The sequence below is a fragment of the Panthera pardus genome, unplaced genomic scaffold, assembly GCF_024362965.1.
Source record: "Panthera pardus isolate Hobbes unplaced genomic scaffold, ASM2436296v1 HiC_scaffold_25, whole genome shotgun sequence".
NCBI lineage: Eukaryota > Metazoa > Chordata > Mammalia > Carnivora > Felidae > Panthera > Panthera pardus.
Window position 1 is genome coordinate 86254762 of NW_026526821.1, and position 20555 is coordinate 86275316.

The window sequence follows — 20555 nt, forward strand, 5'->3', positions numbered from 1 at the left end:
CAGCTTCCACTCTGTAGTGGAAGAAAGAAAATGGAACTTCATGGTGCTTCAATGCAAACATGGAGGTAAAGTGAGCCCTCAGGTGGAGTTAAAAGTTTAGTAAAGCTAGGATTAGATCTGTCTAGTTTGGGGACTGAGATTGGGAATTAATACAGTCTAATATTCAGAAATCTGTGTGTCCTTTCAGCTCTCAAGTGATGTCCACCTGGCGTCCCTCTTTTCCCCAAGTTGGGAAAAGAACTACCCCCACCCCAGCCTTAACTATATTCAAATACTAGAATCTTCCTTGGAGTCTTTGTTTTGTTGTGGCATTGAATCTTGGTTTTTATCATCAAATATACCTATTGTCAAAGCATATGTCCTCAACAAATTTAGTAAGTGTGCCTTCACCTGGGTTATTGCTACAAACTTCGTCTATGCCAGGGTGACTCAACGTCTAAAGACCAACTATGTTTGATATCATTCCTCTCTGCTAACCCTGTTAGTGCCATCAGCCCAGGTGATCACCTCACTTGACTCATCTCATCCGTCTTGTTCACTAACATTTTTTTTAAAAAACACTATTTTCCCTGTTTGGGGGTATATAGAGATAATGTGTGTGTGGAGGGGTCACATTTGTATTCCGTACCTTCTTTATCCAGTTTATCTGCTTCTCCCCCAACACACAAGCTGTGTCTAGTTAAGCCTACATCAGTCATTTAAATGTTCCAGTATGTTAGTTGCTCTTCATCGCAGGAGCATTTTCCTCGTGAAAAAAACAAAAACTCTAGGTTTAAACAGTGTTTAATGGTATGTTCTTCAAAATGTATAAAATAAGGCAAAGCTGATATATATTACTGCAGAGAATGTATCCCAGTATTTAAAAAGTAGAAGTTCCAGGGGCGCCTGGGTGGCTCAGTTAATTAAGTTTCCGACTTTGATTTCAGCTCAGGTCATGATGTCACAGTGTGTGGGTTCGAGCCCCACATCAGCCTCTGCACTGACATCATGGAGCTTGCTTGGGATTCTCTCTCACCCCCCCTCTCTCTGCCCCTCCCCTGCTCATGCTTTCTCTCTCTCTCTCTCTCAAAAATGAGTAAACTTAGGGGAAAAAAAGTAGAAGTTCCAGTGCTGTCCGTTGTAGTCTGAAGACTTACTCTGTTCACCTAATGCTGTTCATACATGGTTCCAAATAGAGATCTGTAGAATCAGAGATGGCTACATCTGTGTCTGTCAAGTATAGGATCAACTCCTATCTCTGAGATTTCAAGGCATTCTCATGTGTACTGATGTAACTGAACCTGGAATTGATTTTACATGATAATGTATTTTATATTCCAAGAGACAAATAAATAATATATTTACATTAGAGACAGTGGAAGATCTAGACAAGAGTAAGAACCATGCTTGTACGTGCTAATAGTGACTTCCACCTTCTTCTCAACCATTTGCTATATCTAAGGGCCATCAGGAAATGAAGCCAAATGAGAAGTCTATATTTCTGGACCATATCTGTTCATAAGATATGTAGGTACTTGATAGAAATTTTTCAGTAATGAAAATAACTACCATTATTGAGTACTTTGTACATGGCTGGCTTTGCTGAGCCCTCTGTGTGCCTTTTCTCATTTAATCCTCACTATAATCATATGAGGCGGGTATTTTTACTCATTTTACAGTAAGGAAGCTGCAGTTGACAAGTCATTGACTTGCCCAAGGTCACAGCTAGTGGATTGGAGTTTTGAGATTTGAGCGGTGACTTTGAGACTTCAGATACAAGCTCTCTTAACCACCATGTGATCTCCTTCAGTTCACTCAATTCAATAGTTTGGTTTTCTGTTTTTTTGTCTTGTCATTAAAGCTACAAATTTGTTTTATAGGAACAAGTAGTGATGAACTTGGACAGCAGGCTTCTGATCTTCCCTTTATACATCTGCTGTAACTTCCTGTATATATCACCAGAAAAAAGAACTGAAAATAATCGTCATCCAGAAAATCCTGAAAACTGAGGATCTTATCAGTTGGAAACAGTAGCACTTTGAAAACTTTATCGGCCAGCTTTAATTTAATGGCCCTACTGATATTCACATCTAAGGTGACTAACAATGACAAAGGCCTTATGAACTGTACAGATGATACAGAAGACTTTTCTTATGCTCATTACATTTCTTTGCATATATGAAAAACCATTTTGAAGCCAAGAAAATATCTGTCAAACCATTTCTGTGATAAAGATTTTGACTCATGCTTTTAATTTAGCATCAGTAGAAAATTGCTGTAGGTAAATTTCACATTTCTCTGCAACCCAATATAGATTTAATTTTTAGTTTAAACTTTGATCTTACCTGATGTTAATGAACCTCAGTTATCTATCTGTAAACTTATTTTTATTTGGCTAAGACAATGCTGAAGGAACAACTTGGCCAGTTATAAATGCTCTTTCAATTGGTGCATTTAAAGCTGTCCTTTAATGTTTTCACCTGCTCTTTATGATTTCTCCTCATATTCTGATAATGCCTCCAAGCTATGCTTGTTTTTAATCATTAAATACTTTTTTGTGGTTTTGGAGACTAAGCTGGGGAACTTTTTATTTAATGTGAGCATTTTCATGCTATTTTATTTTGCTTTTAATTTAGCTTTGTTAGGATTTTTGACAAAATCAGCTTCAGACTTTCAAATGAACTTGAATGGGAGAGAAAATCCATTTGAATCTGAGGATATTCCTTTGCCTTACATGGTCATTTCTTTGACATTCTATACAACTTTATTCTTAGGTCATGGATTATTTATGTACCAAATATTACACTTTAAACATTTTCATTTTCTCTGGTCTTCGGAGTTATTTATGTTCAAATTTTGGTTGGGAATCCTATTTCCTACTTAAGCTCAGGACCTTATAACCTCTGAATTGAGTGCCTTTGAGTTATACATGCTAATAGAAATTTCATGGTAAATGTAAATAAAGTCGGAGGATCTCATATAGAAGCTTATAATAAAGCATTAATGTAAAAATTGAACTTATTTTTGTCAAAAATGAGATGTATGGTTGTCATGATTTATATATGGTTTGCTCCTTGTGTTTACTGCTATTTTGCAAATAGCCATGCACATCTTCTTTCCAGTCAGAGTAAGTGCTATTTGTGATTAATGTATATTTTTAGTATGTTTTAAAGAATGGGAATCATTTTTATGTATCTGTATAAATAAATACCCATTTGGAAAAAGAATAAATAAGTTCTTATATAAAATGGACAAAAAAATTTAGTTGAAAACAATTTTTTTTTTCTTTCTAGTTAGATTTTTTTCCAATTAGATTTAACTTTTGGAATTTGATAGTTTTCTTCCCCAGTAATATGTCCACAGGTTCATAAATTGCTTTTGTCCTTTCAAAATTCATCCCCTTTGACTTAAAGGAACCTTTTAAATGTCCCCCTTCCCCACTCCCTAAGCTGTAGTTTAAATGTTTCAAATACAATAATGTAGCTATATCAAGAGGCTAATTTTTTTTAAGTTTATGTATTTTGAGATCACATGTGCATGCACTTGCGCGAGCTGAGGGAGGGGCAAAGAGGAGAGAGAGAGAGAGAGAGATAATATCTCAAGCAGGCTCTGCACTCTCAGCGCAGAGCCAGACACAGGGCTTGAACTCATCGTCCGTGAGATCATGACCTGAGCCAAATCAAAAGTCAGATGCTTAACCAGATGAGCCATCTGGCACCCCAAAGGGCTACATTTCTCAGTTTTATATTTGACTATAATTATATCTTTCATGAGATGCTTTTTTTTCTCTTATTCTAGCATCAGAGGTTCCTTGCTAAAAAATATAAGTAATAATCTTAATTTGAATTATGTGATTAATTGAATTTTTAGAGATATTGGGAGAAAGAGAAAGTTTGAATATATTAGTAAAATTAACTATTTCATTTTATAAATTAACCAAATTGGAATTCTGTATGGTTCTTGTCCATTGGTTCTTTCCTAGCCAAATTGCTTACATCATCCGCAAACAATAACTACTTCTTCAATCACAAGTAGGTTGTGTTCTAATCTGAAAAACTGGTAATTGTCAACTAGTGGTAGTAAAGATCTGCTTTTGTTTTTGTTTTCTTAGCAACTTTTCATTCTTTCCAATAGGAATATTTTCACTGAACTATTAATAGTGTCAGCTGAAGGTATCATATAAACCATTATATACAAAAGCTTTTGTGTTTGTCTGCCTTTGCCTTATAGCCTTTGCCAAGCCTTTTTTTTAAGCTGTCAAGGCCATAAAACAATATTTACCCATTAATAATTATTATCTAACTTGGTTATTAGAATCGATTAACTGGATTATCAGTAAAGAAGAGGTCTCTAAGAAAATATTCTAGAGTCTCATGCTAAATTATTTTTTTAAGTTTATTTATTTTGAGAGAGAGAAAGCACGAGCAGGGAAGGGGTAGAGACAGAGAGGGGGAAAGAGAATCCCAAGCAGGCTTCTCACTGTCATTGCAGAGCAAGACAGCAGGCTCAAATCCACGAACAGTGAGATCCATGACCTGAGTCAAAATCAAGAGTCTGCCGCTTAACCAACTGAGCCACCCAGGTGCTCCTCTCATGCTACATTATTAGAGGACTATAAACGTACCCTTTTTAAAAAAAAATGGATTTGCCTTGGGGCGCCTGGGTGGCTCAGTGGATTAAGTGTCTGACTTTGGCTCAGGTTGTGATCTCACAGTTCATGGGTTCAAGCCCTGCGTCGGGCTCTGTGGGGACAGCTTGGAGCCTGGAGCCTGCTTTGGATTGTGTGTCTCCTCTTTCTGCCCCTCCCCTGCTCATGCTCTGTCTCACTCTCAAAAAGAAATAAATGTAATAAATTTTTTTAAAAAAATGGATTTGACTTGAAACTTAGCAAGATATAGGCAAAATTAAAATAACAGTGGTAGTCAGTAGCTTTATTTATTGAGTGTTCAGTGGCTAACGCTCTATCACATTTTAAGTCTTTCAATGGGATTGCCATTATATAAAGATAATTTTCAATATCAAGTGCAAAAGGTTACCAAGAGTCACTGTGGCTATTTAAATTTAAGTTAATTAAAATTAAATGAAAGTTAAAATTTACTTCCTCAGTCACACTAGGCACACTGTGACTAGCACAGGTAACTAGTGGCTACAACATTTCCACTAGTGGCTGCTAGTGGAAATACAGAATATCTCCCATCTAGTTGCAGAAAGTTCTATTGGCCCAGAATATTGGTCTATTACAATATTTGTATTTAATGTAAGTTAATTATAAGTTAATATTGGACTATTTATGTTGAAACTGTATCAGTTATAGTCCCTTAAAGATGACCCATGTAAATAATAGAAAAGATAACAGAGCCAGGGGTGCAAATGATAGATAACTTATCAGTCACCTGAAATGATATGTTGAGTCATGATTTCAAGCAATGTGGACCTAAAAAACAAAAGGCATAGTACATTTCCTCCCCAGCCAGAGAGTTTGACATTTTTCCCAAGGTCCAGGCATATATATATATATATATATATATATATATATATATATATATATATATATATATATGCAAAAGAGTATGAAAGTATAAGAGTATAAAAGCAAAAAGCCTCAAACATCATCAGTCACTGTTAACTAGTGGCCAGACTGCATCTAATTAGGGAAGAGTTAGATGACTTAATCAACAGCATGCATCCACATGTAATGATAAAGTAGGATATTTTTGTAAAAGCTGGTGATTCCTTGTTAAATAAGATTAGCAATGCAAAACAAAATTCAACCAAGGCTAGAAAATAGTACATTTGAGACAATCACAGATTGTTAATGTTGGTTCTAATGTAAGGGACATGTGTACTTTAAATACAGTTTATTGAAAACTGTCTGGTTGGGGAGGGAACTTAAAAGTGTGATCACAGGTGTTGACCTGGCCCCACTGAAATTCCATTAAAATGGAATGGGGGAACCTCAAACTATCAAAAATATAGAGGATTTTCTTCCAGATGCTGTGCTGAAAGAGACACAGTGCTCAATAATCTACATCCTGAGAGAAGGCAACTTGATCAGTAAGGAAGCCCTGCTGAACCCAATTTCTGTCCCACATATTAAAGGGGAAGGAGCCTTTTGGAGACACCCATCTCTTTTCCCACATAAGGTTTAGTCTCAGGACTGTCCCTTTAGGGAACTTATTCCTTTGGTTTTTTCCTTTTCTCTTCTGTATCTTTTTTTTTTCTCTATACTAACTCACTCACATGAATACTTAAATGCGCTTAAATTTCTCCCATCTTTGAAAAAAACTTCATTTACTTCCACCCACTGCCATTATTTTACTTGCATCAGCTAAACTTCTCAAAGGGTTCTTCAAATTTCCATCTCCACTTCAAAAGCCATTCACAAACACGGAGTCAACAACTTTGTTGCTAAATTTTATGTTAGATGTGGTTTTATTGGGTTTTTTTTAACAGTTAAAATTTACCACTTTTTGGGCGCCTGGGTGGCTCAGTCAGTTAAGTGTCCAACTTCAGTCATGATCTTGCAGTTCGTGGGTTTAAACCCTGTGTCCGGCTCTGTGCTGACAGCTCAGAACCTGGAGCCTGCTTCGGATTCTGTGTCTCCCTCTCTCTCTCTCCCCCTTCCCTGCTTATGCTCTGTCTCTGTCTCAAAAATAAACATTAATTTTTTTTTTTAATTTACCATTTTGTCCTTAAAAAGGAGCCTTTTTTTAAACTTCTCTGACATCACACTCACCCAGTTTTCATTCTGTTTCTCTGGCCACTCCTTAGTCTCCTTTTGATGACTTGTCTTAGTCACCTCTGGCTGTCTCTAGGCCCTTTTCTGTCCTGAGCCTGCACCAGGTGATTTCATGCACTCTTATGGCTTCAAATGAACCTCTATATTCTGATGATTTATTTTTCTGTAATTCCAGGCTGGATTTCTCTTCAGATATACATCTAGTTGGCATCTCCTCTTGTGTGTTCAAAATGGCACCTTAAATTAGCTTGTCCGTATCTGAACATCCTCTTTCTCCAGAATTTATCATATATGCCTTATCTTAGCAAGTGATGCTACCGTCTATCTACCCAGTTTCACAAGCCAGAAACCTGGATGTCATTGTTAAATCTTCTAATTGGCTCCTCCACTGTAGCCAAAATCATCAAATTTGTCCAGTTGTAGCAACTATTTCTCAAATTCGGCCACTTTCCACCTTACCTACTGATACCATTCAAGTACATGCCACTGTAATTTCCGATCTAGATTATTTTGCCAGCCTCCTAATATATTCTGCCTGTAGTCAAGTATCCATTATCAAGTGTTCTCTGAATACTCAAATCTGATTCTCTCCCATCCTTACAACCCTTCGAAGATTCCCTGTTTCCTTTGCCTCAGGATAACACTTTACCATAGATTATGAGCCTATTCTAGCCTCACTTGCCTCTCCCTTGCCCCTTATCCTTACACATTCAGTGTCCTCTGCCTGAACAATCTCTTCCATTTCTCCACACAAATGTCACCCCATTTCCCCTGGCTAATTTCTACTCATTTTTAAGGTCTTGTTTGGACATTATTTCCTCTTGGAAACTTCTTGACAACCCTCCCCCTCAAAACCAGTTAGGGATCTGTCTCGTGTGTCCTCACAATCTTGTTTTTCCCCTATCAACGCACTTTTCACACTGTTTACTTGTTTGTATCCCTCACTGGACTGCAAGCAGCTCAAGAGCAGACTTTTGTCTTTTCACTGATCAATCCTCTGCTATATAGGTGTGCAATAAATGTTTGGGTGAAAACTGTATTTGCCTTTTTATTTCTTTTTTGATGTTTTGCTATCTGGGGCCCTGCTGAGACTGCCCTTCTCAGGGCTAACTGTTCCTGGAGATAGCAAATGTCTCTCCTTCTAGCCAATAAAAGCCCAAACACTCTGACCACCTTCTTTATCAAACTTTCACAAGTGAAGGCAATATGGCTCTGCCCCAATGACCTCAGAGCCAGGTACCAAACAACTCCGGATAGCCCCAACATCTCAAAGCTGGCTGAAATTTTTCTAACAAATCTCAAACCTCTTAGTCAACTTACCGTGTCTCTGCTATTCCTGCCTGCAAAAACCACAATAAAGTCTCTCATCCATGCCTGGCCCTTGCCCCTTCTGGTTCCTGCCCCACCCTAGCGCTTGCTTGTGTGGACTCAAACTTTGCATATGTTATGTTTAGAATTGGTTTGATATAAAATGTTTTATGCATGTCGGGGCGCCTGCGTGGCTCAGTCGGTTAAGCCTTAGACTCCTCATTTCCACTCAGGACATGATCTCATGGTTTGTTAGATGGAGCCCGGAATCTGGCTCCACAGTGCCGAGCTTACTTGCCATTCTCTCTCTACCCCTCCCCTGCTCATGGCACTCTTCTCTCTCTCAAAATAAATAAACTTTAAAAAAAAATGTTTTATGCATGTGGACAAGAACTGGGAAGAAAAATGGGGGTGGGAGGAATAAGAACAGTATCGGGTGTAGTATTCCGCTTTACCAGGCCTTTCCATGATATCTAGCACATTTCAACACCCATCGTGGACACAGAAGATGGGGAAGCCACTGGGAAAGTGTGGCTGGAGGAGCGGAGAGGACAATTCTCTTCTCACCAAAATCTTGTTACCAAAGTGGCAGGGCTTTTTTTTTTTTTTTTTTTCTTTTCTTTACTACTCAATACCGTTTGCCAAATAACCAAACATATTTGATGGGAAGCAAGTTAATTTATTCAGTGGCCAGAGAATAGAGAAGGGGAGCTCATGCTCCAAAGTCACTTTTTCCCCATTTGGTCTGATGGTCAGGGTTTTATGGGGTTGGAGTAATTACGGGGCTGGTAAACAGCTGACCTGGAGGTTTTGAGGGGAAGGGAGAGGAGTCCTCTCAGAACCAGAGTGCCAACTCTTTTCTTCCCCAGAATGGTGCCCTCGAATCTATCAAGGCACTGCTAGCTGTGCTTTTTGTTATTACGATTAGATGGTAATGATCCCGAGGCCATCTGGAAGGTTCCCAGGTAGGCTGCCCTGAATCAAATCGGTGGGTGGGTCACGGGGCGGGAGCAGGAGGCTTGTTTGTGGAGTGTGTGGCTTCCGGCATTTGGCCTTAGTTTCTGGTGGCAAGCAGCACCTGTAAGCGGGGCTCAAAAACTGGGCTTGTTTGGAACTTGTTAGCGAGTCCCTAGTGACAACCTCTGGGCTCAGGAGCCGTGGAATCCGGGCAGGCCGCTTGATTTCTGGGCAGGCTCAGCGCAGCCTGCCTTCTTCAGACGCCGGAACCTTCCAGAGAGACCTTTCTACGTTTTCCAGTCGGCGGTGAAAGCTCAGCGCCCGGCGCTCCCGGAAGTTGTTGCGCAATCGTTTCCGGGGCAGGGTGAGGTGGAGGAAGATTCCCAATGGGTCGTAGCCGCAGCCGTTCTCCACGGAGGGGTGAGTTCAGAAGGACTTGGGCTGGTCTGGGGCTTGGTCGGAGACGTGTCCTCCCTCTTTCCTTCTGCAAGTACGAACGTAACGGAGACAAGGGCCCTTTTCTCCCGAGAAGAGTGAGAGTGGACAGGGGAACGAGGACCTGAGCCTTATACTCCAGCGGTTTGAAGGCAGTTCCTCCCCAGCCCCTAAGTTAGAGTTCGTGGACACCTTGTCATCCTCATACAGTAATTTGTTATATTTGTGACTGAGGGATTTGAGTCAGACCACGATTCGCTCAATTTCTGGTGGCATTGTGCAAGTCATCCATCCTTTCTGTGTCCGAATTCCCGTAATTGGACATTGGGGGTGGGGGGTAATACTACCCATCTTTGAAAACTGACTTGAGAATTAATGTCACATGCCATAACACTCAGCACGTGATAATGCCTGGTTCTTGAATGTTCAATGTTAGTTTCCTTCCCAGTTTATATAATAGGAAAATCGACATTTAGAATTTTGCGTTCAAGGAGCTCACCTCGTAATATCTTCTGGCTCCCACCCCCATAAATGAAGCAGTGGGATGTAAAGAACCCAGGACTTCGATCAGGAGATCTGACTTAAACCCTTGATTCTCCCCCTTTCTGGTTAGTTTTTATCACCTTCAACTAGTCAAGACTTGATTTTTTAAAAAGTTAATGAGGCCACGATGCACATACGACGATTGAGCACTTAAAATGTGCTCAATCCGAATTAAGAAGTGCTTTTTAAGTGTAGAATACACTCCAGATTTCCTTTTTAATACGGAAATAAATGTAATATCTCAATTTTTAATATTGAGTACATGTCGAAATCATAGTTGGGATATATTTGGGTAAATGACATAGTGTTAAAATTAATTTTACCTGTGTTTTTTAAATTTGACTATTAGAAATGGCTGGCATTATATTAATATTGATGGCACAGCTCTAGATATTTGAGGTAATATTTCGACTCTGCAAAAAGATTTTGTGTGTTTGTATTAAGAGCGCAGGCGGTCCAGGTCCACGTCTCGTGAGAGAGAACGCAGGCGCCGAGAAAGGTCCAGGTCCCGGGAGAGAGATCGTCGAAGGAGCCGCTCTCGATCTCCGCACAGAAGACGCTCCAGGTGAATGCAGAAAATAACCAGAAGTTTTACCACAAGTCCCAAAGAAACTAGTCGCTGCCCTTAATTTTGTTTTTTTATCACTAATAAGGCATTTACAGTTTCATGAAATGAGGGGAACTTAAGCCCACCTTATTTTATTTTATTTATTTTTAATTTTTTTAACGTTTATTTATTACTGAGAGAGAGTGAACAGGGGAGGGGCAGAGAGAGAGGGAGACAGAATGGGAAGCAGGCTCCAGGCTCTGAGCTGTCAGCACAGAGTGGACGTGGGGCTGGAACCCATGAGCCACCATGACCTGAGCCGAAGTCCAACGCTTAACCGACTGAGCCACCCAGGCGCCCCTTATTTTATTTTTTTTTAATAATTTATTTATTGTTTAATTTACATCCAAGTTAGCATATAGTGCAGCTATGATTTCAGGAGTAGATTCCCTAATGCCCCTTACCCATTTAGCCCATCCCCCCTCCCACAACCCCTCCAGTAACCCTCTGTTTATTCTCCATATTTAAGAGTCTCTTATGTTTTTGTCCAACTCCTTGTTTTTATATTATTTTTACTTCCCTTCCCTTATGTTCATCTGTTCTGTATCTTAAAGTCCTCATATGAATGAATTCATATGATATTTGTCTTTCTCTGACTAATTTCACTTAGCATAATACCCTCCAGTTCCATCCGCTAGTTGCAAATGTCAAGATTTCATTCTTTTTGATGGCAAAGTAATACTCCATTTTATATATATATATATATCACATCTTCTTTATCCGTTCATCCATCGATGGACATTTGAAGCCCACCTTATTTTAAACCCAACATTTCCATTGGTAAAATTGGGTTAATAACACCCTGACCTAGAGTTGCCTTGAGGAGTAAATAAGAAATAGTACATGAAAAACATTAGCATTGGGCTTGGCGGGAGTAAGAAATAAGTGTATTGTATATTGGGGGTTTTCTTTTTTAATTTTTTTTTTTTAAAGTAATCTCTACACCCAATGTGAGGTTTGAACTCATAACCCCAAGATCAAGAGTCACATGCTCCACTGACTGGGCCAGCCAGGGGCCCCTGTTTTGTTTTTACTGACTTTTGGGTATTAAGAGTTTATTCAAGTATATAGCCAAGAATGTGAGATCTTGAAAGAACCTTAGAAATTGACTCTTGATTCTTAATAAGTGTCAGTTGCTGTTTTAGTCAACTTTTTGTGTGTTTGTAATTATTAGAAACTTAGTTACATTTTCTGCCTTAAAATTTTTTTTTAGCCCTAGCTGATGATTAAAGCAGTAAACTATATTTTTGGGTTTTGGTTGACAATCAAAGGGCCTAGGCAGAACCTTCTTCCTTATTCTGCTATGGGGAATGGACTCCTCATTCTCTGGAGCCTGGCTTTTGTTCAGCCTTTACCTTTTAGGAACTCATGTATATCATTGCCAGTCAACACAAGTGACCAGGTATATCTCTGCTTCTGACATCTTCACTTCTTCAATATTAGATCCCCAAGACGGCATAGATCCACATCTCCTTCCCCTTCTCGACTAAAAGAAAGAAGAGATGAGGAAAAGAAAGAAACAAAAGAAACAAAGAGCAAAGAACGTCAGATTACTGGTAATGTTATTAGATAAATAACTGTAGGAAGAGTACAGCCTTGTTTAGATAACTTTAGTCATGATAAAATTATATAAGTATAATTTGGGCACATTTTAATATTAAATTTTTTATACAGTTCATTGCATATGGTTTTGAGATTTTGTTATCATTTGTACCTTAGTGAATTCGTATTTAGCTGTGGTGCTCCTGAGATAGGAAGGACAGTTAAAAACATGAGAATATTCCATTTTGGAAGTACCTTTAAAACTAGTGTCAAATCTGATATTAAAGTCTCCAAATATGTCCTTTTAAAGCAGACCTCTCTGGTGGAGGATAGAGAGCACATTCCTTCTTAGCATCTTAAGTTATATTGTGTCCAGACTGAAGAAGAATTTTTTCCATTAGACCCAAGTCTTTAGCTAATTATTTTGTGTATTCTCTGCTGCTGAAGTGGAATGACTATTAACCTATTGCTACCTTTTTATACAGATGTCCCCCTCCCCCCATACAAAAGTCAAGCATTCCTATGAAACCTTACTTAAGCTGAAATGGCATAAAGCAAAGAGTATCCCTTACCTTCTGAAAATTTGTGATATGCCAGTTTGCTTTTACAAAAGACCTACATTAGCACAGTAATTGCTTTTTTCTTAAAATTAAAAATCCTCTTTGGGTGTCTTTTGGTTAGCGAAAATAAGTACTAATGTAGGTCTTTCATAAAAGTAAAGTGTTGTACCACAAACATTGGGAAGGCGGGATACCTATATATAACGATGATAGAGTTTTCAAAAATATTTTATTTTTCCGTTATTTTTGCAGAGGAGGACTTAGAGGGCAAAACAGAGGAAGAAATCGAAATGATGAAGTTAATGGGATTTGCCTCTTTTGACTCCACAAAAGTAAGTAAAACATGCAGCCAGTTAAACATTCTGATTTGAATTAATCTATTATGATTATCACATTTTCCTATATTCTTTTGCTGTTGCTTGTAATGTCTTCCATTGATATGAGTCTTGTCTTTAGAAGACATTAAGTATCTATGTGAAGGGCATTGAGAACACAAAGAAGGAAGCAATGAACTGCCATTAGAATTCAGGGACTGTTTGCCTGATATTTGATTTTGATCTTAAAGGTGATCAGATGAAGAGGAGGAAGATCATTTCAAGTAGAGGGAAGAGCTCCTAAAAATGCCATGTAGGCATGAAGAAGCATAGTATATTGCAGGAATTTCAAATTCAGTGACTGGTAAAAGGGTGCTGATGGGATAGTGGCTATGAATGAAGCTAGAAAGAGGGATGGGGGTGCCTGGGTGGTTCAGTCAATTCAGCATCTGACTTCTGTTCAGGTCATGATCTCACAGTTTGTGGGTTCATACCCCATATAGAGCTCTCTGCTGTCCCCGTGGAGCCCATTTCGAATCCTCTGTCTCCCTCTCTCTCTCTGCCCCTCCCCTGCTCGCTTGCTTGCTCTCTCAGTCTCAAAAATAAACGTTAAAAAATATCTTTAAAAAAAAGAAAAGGATAGGAAGCAAATCGTGGAAGGCTTTTGATACTCTTAGCCATGCTAAGGAATTTAGAGTTGATTCTTTAGGTGTTGAGGAAAGGAAGCAATGATTTTTAAGCAGGATTACATGTGTGTTTATTTTTTTTTTCAAAGTTATTTTCTTTAATGTTTATTTATTTTTGAGAGAGACAGAGCATGAGTGGGGAAGGGCCAGAGAGAAAGGGACACACAATCTGAAGCAGGCTCCAGGCTCTGAGCTGTCAGCCCAAGACCAACGTGGGGCTCAAACCCATGAGCGGTGAGGTGACCTGAGCCTAAGTTGGACACTTAACCAACTGAGCCACCCAGGTGCCCCTATATGTGTGTTTAGAAAGATGAGCCAGGAGGGGCACCTGGGTGGCTGAGTCAGTTAAGCATCCAACTCTTAATCTCAGGGTCATGAGTTTAAGCCTTGTGTTGGGCTCCGAGCTGCGTGTGAAGCCTACTTTGGGAGAAAAAAGAAGAAGAAAGAAAGATGAGCTAGGACAACATGGAGGACAGATGGGAGACAGACGGTTTAGATTGGAGGCAGGGAGAACTGCTGGGTCATGCAAGTGAAAGATGATGAAGGTGTGAACAGAGACCAGAATATTGAGTCCCAGTCAGGAAGCAGAGTTGGTGGTGGTGGTGGTGGTGGTGGTGGTGGTGGTGGTGGTGGTGGTGGTGGTGGTGGTGGTGGTGGGAGTGGAGTGGGTATGAGAGTGAGTAGTCATTGATGACTCTCAAGTGACAGGCTGAGAGACTGGGGGATAGGCTTAACCAAGAAAGGTCCTAGGAAGGGGAAGTGTTGTTAAGAATTAAATTTAGCTGTAGAGAAAGATGCCATTGGGTAACTGCATGCATATCTCCTATCTCAGAAGAGAGGAAGATTAGAGAGTGAATGCTGTCTAGCCTTGATCATAACACTGGAGAGAATAAGGAAGTGGGGGAGGAAAAAGAAAGAAGGTTTGTGGAGAAGGAGATGAAGAGGGATAATAGGGAGGGAGAGGGGAAATGGAGAGAGGATGTGAAAGGAGAGAAGGGATAGAGAGAGGGAGCTAGTAAGAATAAACAGGGAGAGGGCTGCCTGGGTGGCTCAGTTATTTAAGCATCTGACTTTGGCTCAGGTCATGATCTCACTGTTTGTGGGTCCGAGCCCTGCGCTGGGCTCTGTGCTGACAGCTTGGAACCTGGAACCTGCTCTGGATTCTGTGTCTCCCTCCCTCTCTGCCCCTCCTCCGCTTACACTCGGTCTCTCTCTTTCTCTCAAAAATAAACATAAAAAAAAAATTTTTTTTAAATAAAATAGGTGAGAATTCATAGATCCCATAAAAATTAAGGAATACCATGAAGACAAATGATATCAGTTATTTTTGTAAGGACATCTACAAGGATGTTAGTTTAGTTTGTATGCAGTTGCCTTTATGGCTGTCATCTATAAAGTCTGCTCCTTTGTGTTTTTCAGTAATGTTTTTTGTGACATTTCATCATTGATCTATGGTGATACCTTTTCATATGCCAATGTATTCTCTTATTTTCCCTTTTATTTTCACATTCTGGAAAGCTTCAAAGTTTGGTTATGTTTATTAAATGATAATTTTCTATTTCAGCATGTAAATCAAAACAGGCTAATAATATACAACTCTGCAAATAGTTTTCAAAAGTCAGTAAGCCTTTAGGAAATGAACTTAGTAAAAAGGTTAGCATCGTTTACTTTTTTCTAAGCCAGTCTTTCCAAGTCATGCCTATTACCTATTCTTGGGAAGGCAAAATTATATACCTCACGTAATTTCTCCCTCTCCCCGCCTCCCCCCTGCCTCCACACACAATATAGTGAAAACAGGAATAGAAAAATAAGACCAAGGGGGTGCCTGGGTGGTTCAGTTGGTTAAGCATCCAATTCTTGGTTTCAACTCAGGTCATGATCTCATGGTTCATGGGTTCAAGCCCCACATTGGGCTCCGTGCTGACCGTATGGAGTCTGCTTGGGATTCTGTCTCCCACTCTCTCTACCCCTCCCCTGCTCACTCTCTATCTCTCTCTCAAAAATAAATAAACATTAAAAAAATTAAAGAAAAGTAAGACCAAATATATTCATTTTTAGCTCCACCTCAAATATGTAGCTTACCTGTGCGTGCCTTTAGGCTAGTGGATAAAAATCCTGTTTAACCTAACACAGAAACCTGGTAAGTGTGCTACACAGAAAGGGTATACTCTCATGAGCAGTAATGGGGGAGGGAGGGAGTTGGAGGTCGCATGTGTTTATGCGTGCATGTATGTGTGTGTGTGAGATGGCATTACCCAGTGATGGTCATATATTTAATAGTCATTGTCTGAGCACCTGCAAGTACAGTGGCCTAGGATGTGAGAATGCAAAGGTGACCCACATCCATATCCCTCCATCAAGGAGCTTTCAGTCTCATAGGGGAAGTAACATCATGTATATATGCATCATGATAATGCAAGGTAGAAATGGAGGGTATTGTGAGGGAAGCACAGTTAACATTCTGCGGAAGGGTAGAGTGTGCTTTCTGGCAGCTGAATCATTTGAACTGGGCCTTGAATTATGGATAAGAACCAGATGGTTGGGGTTCTTGGATGGGGGTTGAGAAGGCAATTCAGGCATGAAGAACAGCAAATAGTAAGTTAACTTGGCTAAATCAGAAGACCCATAAAGGAATTAGTGAAAAAGAGGGTAGATGCCACCTAAGAAAGGCCAAGATGTAAGGTGACACTTAACAGTAGCCTCTATTACTCTGTATTCTGATTCTTTTTATTTTTTATTTTATTTATTAATATTTAAAATTTTTTTTAATGTTTATTTATTGTTGAGAGACAGAGCATGAGTTGGGGAGGGGCGGAGAGAGAGGGAGACACAGAATCCAAAGCAGGCTCCAGGCTCCAAGCTGTCCCCACAGAGCCTGATGCAAGGCCCGAACTCACGAACTGTGAGATCATGAACTGAATCAAAGTTGGACAGTTAACCGACTGAGCCACACAGAAGCCCCTAATGTTTATTTTTTGAGAGGGAGCATGAGCAGGGGAGAGGCAGAGAGAGAGAGAGAGAGGGAGACACAGAATCTGAAGCAGACTCCAGTCTCTGAGTTGTCAGCACAGAGTCCAACATGGGGCTCGAACTCGGGAACGTGGGGCTTGAACTCGGGAACGGTGAGATCATGACCTAAGCCAAAGTCGCACGGTTAACCAACTGAGCCACCCAGGCGCCCCTCTAATTCTTTTCAAAAATCAAAATTTGGGGGCACCTGGGTGGTTCAGTTGGTTGAGCGTTTGACTCTTGATTTTGGCTCAGATCATGATCTCACTGTTCACGAGTTCGAGTCCCACATTGGGCTCTGTGCTGACAGCATGGACCCTGCTTGATAGTCTCTCTCTCTCTCTCTCTCTCTCTCTCTCTCTCTCTGTCTCTCTCTCTCTGTCTCTCTCTCTCCCTCTCTGTCTCTCTCTCTCTCTCTCCCTCTCTGTCTCTCTCTCTGTCTCTCTCTCCCTCTCTCCCTCCCCGTCTCTCTCTCTCTCTCCCTCTCTCCCTCCCCCTCTCTGCCCCTCCCCTGCTCGCACTTTCTCTATCTCAAAAATAAATAATACATAAAAAACTTAAAAATCAAAATTCCAAGGCTATTCAAGAAATGGGATATCAATGAATGGTGACTATTCCAGCTGTGATTTGAGAATGCTATGAGCTAAAGTCGTAAGTTAAATTTTACGTGAATATGAATTTTCCTAGAGAAAATCTATAACTGGTATTTGGTTTCAAAGAATTCTTTGACCAAAAAAGGTTAGGATCAGGGGCACCTGGGTGGCTCAGTCAGTTAAGCTTCTGACTCTTGATTTCCGCTCAGGTCATGATCTTATGGTTCATGAGTTTGAGCCCCTTGTAGGGCTCTGGTTGACAGTGTGGAGCCTTCTTGGGATATTCTTTCTCTCCCTCTCTTTTTCTCTCTCTCTCCCTCCCCCTCTCCCTCTGTCTTCCCTCCCCCCTTCCTCTGCCCCTCTCCTGTTTGCTCACTATCTCTCAAAAATAAACATTAAAAAAAAAAAGGTTAGGATCTGTTACCCTATTTCTCTGCATGCCTTGCACATAATCTATACATCATGAATGTTTGTTGGCTTGAATATTTGAATATGTTGCATTATGTGACTAAAATTGTGAACAGAGTTGTAACACTTGAGAATTCATGGAATATCATCAGGATTTGAAAATTCTCACTACCTTATTCATAAGTGGATTTTGCCATGTAAGCATGTCTATAGGATCTAGCTCTTTGAAGCACTTAATATATCCTTTCCATTTTTTATATTTGTTTATTGCTTTTCTCCAGGGGAAAAAGGTGGACGGCTCTGTAAATGCCTATGCCATAAATGTGTCTCAGAAGAGGAAGTACAGGTAGGCTTAGCCCCCATTATTACATTTGAACTAATGATACAAATTATGTGCTTGAGAAAGAATTTATTTATGGGATAATCATGTTTGTAGGAAATGTACCAGTTTCCATATAGTCCTTTGTTTTAATATTCTTTGCTTCTATTCTGGTGTGTGAAAATAATTTCCAATTTATATGTGAACTAATTAACTATTATGGGGAAGGATAGTTAGCTTAAATGTTTTAAAGCTCTACATAGTTCTTCAAAACAGCATAATCTCAATTCTTTAAGCTTTAATTTCATTATAATTATAGGTTTAAAATAGATCCATCCTGAGTTATTTACCTAGATTGATTGTTTAAGGATTTCAACTATAAATATATTTTTCTGTTAAGTATAGGCATATTTTATTAATGCCACAGAACAAACGAGTCCATATGTGAAATCTCACAGAATTCCTAATGAATTGAAAAGTTAAGACATTATCAAACATTGCCTTTCTCTTCTACCTTTACCATGGATAAAAGACTAATATTCTGATTAATTTAGAATATGAATAATGTAATCTGAGGATGCTGTGAGTTAAAGTGATGACCAGAATCATCATTAACTGTTCCTTGTAAAATTATCTTCAAATAGAGTCTTATGAGGAGAACTAGTACAATATGCAGTTGAATTTACTTGATGGATACCTATTTTGGAGCACTTCTTCATTTCTTAAAACTAGGTGTTTATAGGTAACAACCTATAAATATGGGTAACAACCTATACATACGGATTTTTTTCAGTCTGTAAAATCTTTCCAAATAATTTTGAAAGTATGTTTCCATACTTCTATTTGGATTTTAAAGAAATCTGAAAGGCTTTAGATTATTTTGAAAGTGAAATAATATCCTTAATTTGAATTAAATAACCATGAATACTTTTTACCCTAGGCTTTGCTATTTTAAAGATGATTTATGTTACTATTTTTTTATAAGAGGAGTTCAGAATTTTTTTTAAATAAACAATGAGTTTTCTCTTCTCATCATAGGCAGTATATGAATCGAAAAGGCGGATTCAACAGACCTTTGGATTTCATTGCATGAGAACTAAAATGTTAAAGAATGGTTTTTTTTCCCTCATCTTGCTCAGAAGAGTGGATTTTGTATTTCGTATTTAATATTCATAAAAAAACATGATCACAGTCTTTACTCCCTGTAAAAGTAAGAAAATGTTATTTATGATGTGTGCATTTCACTTACCCTGACTCAAAAAAAGAAAGGTTAATATTTTTTCCTTTTAGGAAATGTCATTTGGGGCAATCATCAACCCCAGTTTTTTGTTTTTATTGTTGTGGAAGCTGTGTATGTTTTCTTCTTGGATGCTCGTTAGGACTTTTGAAAACACATAAAAGTAATTTGGATGTAAGTTTCTCAAATAAAGCAATATTTCTACCCTTTTGTATTTGATAAATATTTTTATTACTAAATAAAATTATCCCCCTACACATTTTCTTTTTTCCTACATAGATTTATATTTCATTAGTAATTTAAAAATAACTAGATTTTTGTATCTTCTGTGGTTCTTTCCCCAACTATTTACCCCATTTATTACCTTTTCCCCAGTTATTATTTCCCTCATTTATTTTTTCCCCTTTTCAAAAGCAGTACATGCTTATTATATAAAAACTTAGAAGAAACCAAAAACTAAACAGAAAGGCAAAAATCGCCTATAATCTACCCCCAGAAAAATCAATATTTTGGTATATGTCTTTCCAGCCTCTATGGTGTATATTTATTGACACCACCCATGATACTGGAATTTATATGCTGTTCTCTTGCTAATCTTTTTTCTCCCATGTACTGTGAACATTTTTTAATATTCTTAGATATTCTTTAGAAACTTTTAGTAGCTACTTGGTTGTATAATAATTTATTAACTAATCTTTTATTAGTAAACATTGGCTTCCCTCCCATGACTTGCTGTTTTAATTAAAACTGAGTAGTATCCCTGTTACATATATCTTTTTGTGCTTGTTGCATTATTTCCTTAGGTTCATTTCTTAGAAGTGGCATTGCTGGGTGAGAACAGGGGTATATGTGCATGTTTTAGGAGTATGTGTGTATATATATATATAGTTAGAAAGGTAACAACCAACTCTCACCAGTAAAATATGAGCATTCCCATTTCATATATGTACACCAATATTGGGTGTAATAAATTTTTTTTTTTTAATTTCCAACCTGGTGGGTAAAATAATACTTGGTTTAATTTGCTCAGTTTCTTTTTTTTTTTTTTTTAATTTTTTTTTTCAACGTTTTTTATTTATTTTTGGGACAGAGAGAGACAGAGCATGAACGGGGGAGGGGCAGAGAGAGAGGGAGACACAGAATCGGAAACAGGCTCCAGGCTCCGAGCCATCAGCCCAGAGCCTGACGCGGGGCTCGAACTCACGGACCGCGAGATCGTGACCTGGCTGAAGTCGGACGCTTAACCGACTGCGCCACCCAGGCGCCCCTAATTTGCTCAGTTTCTAAGGAGGATGAACATTTAAAAAATGCGTTAGCCA

The 20555-nt window shown here is 38.9% G+C and overlaps 2 protein-coding genes across 2 annotated transcripts in view; both read left to right on the top strand.

The window, feature by feature from the left end:
• The window catches only part of GMCL1 (germ cell-less 1, spermatogenesis associated), a 37495-nt gene extending 34499 nt beyond the window's left edge, over positions 1 to 2996 (top strand). The window contains exon 14 of the mRNA XM_019440889.2: positions 1860 to 2996. Coding sequence (XP_019296434.1) covers positions 1860 to 1988 — 129 coding nt within the window. The 3' untranslated portion in view covers positions 1989 to 2996. The remainder of the gene's footprint in view (positions 1 to 1859) is intronic.
• Positions 2997 to 9291: 6295 nt separating this feature from the next.
• Positions 9292 to 20008, top strand: SNRNP27 (small nuclear ribonucleoprotein U4/U6.U5 subunit 27). Its single transcript, XM_019440903.2, has 6 exons — positions 9292 to 9403; positions 10406 to 10526; positions 12012 to 12124; positions 12923 to 13002; positions 17962 to 18026; positions 19038 to 20008. The coding sequence occupies exons 1-6, from the start codon at positions 9370 to 9372 to the stop codon at positions 19090 to 19092; spliced, it is 468 nt and encodes a 155-aa protein (XP_019296448.1). The 5' UTR covers positions 9292 to 9369; the 3' UTR covers positions 19093 to 20008.
• Positions 20009 to 20555: the final 547 nt, after the last annotated feature.

Bases quoted from the DNA above. Each gene is read 5' to 3' on its own strand.
- SNRNP27 (XM_019440903.2), top strand. From the start codon at position 9,370: ATGGGTCGTAGCCGCAGCCGTTCTCCACGGAGGG. The intron at 9,404-10,405 runs GTGAGTTCAGAA...GTTTGTATTAAG, and splicing joins CAGCCGTTCTCCACGGAGGG to AGCGCAGGCGGTCCAGGTCC. The intron at 10,527-12,011 runs GTGAATGCAGAA...CTTCAATATTAG, and splicing joins CCGCACAGAAGACGCTCCAG to ATCCCCAAGACGGCATAGAT.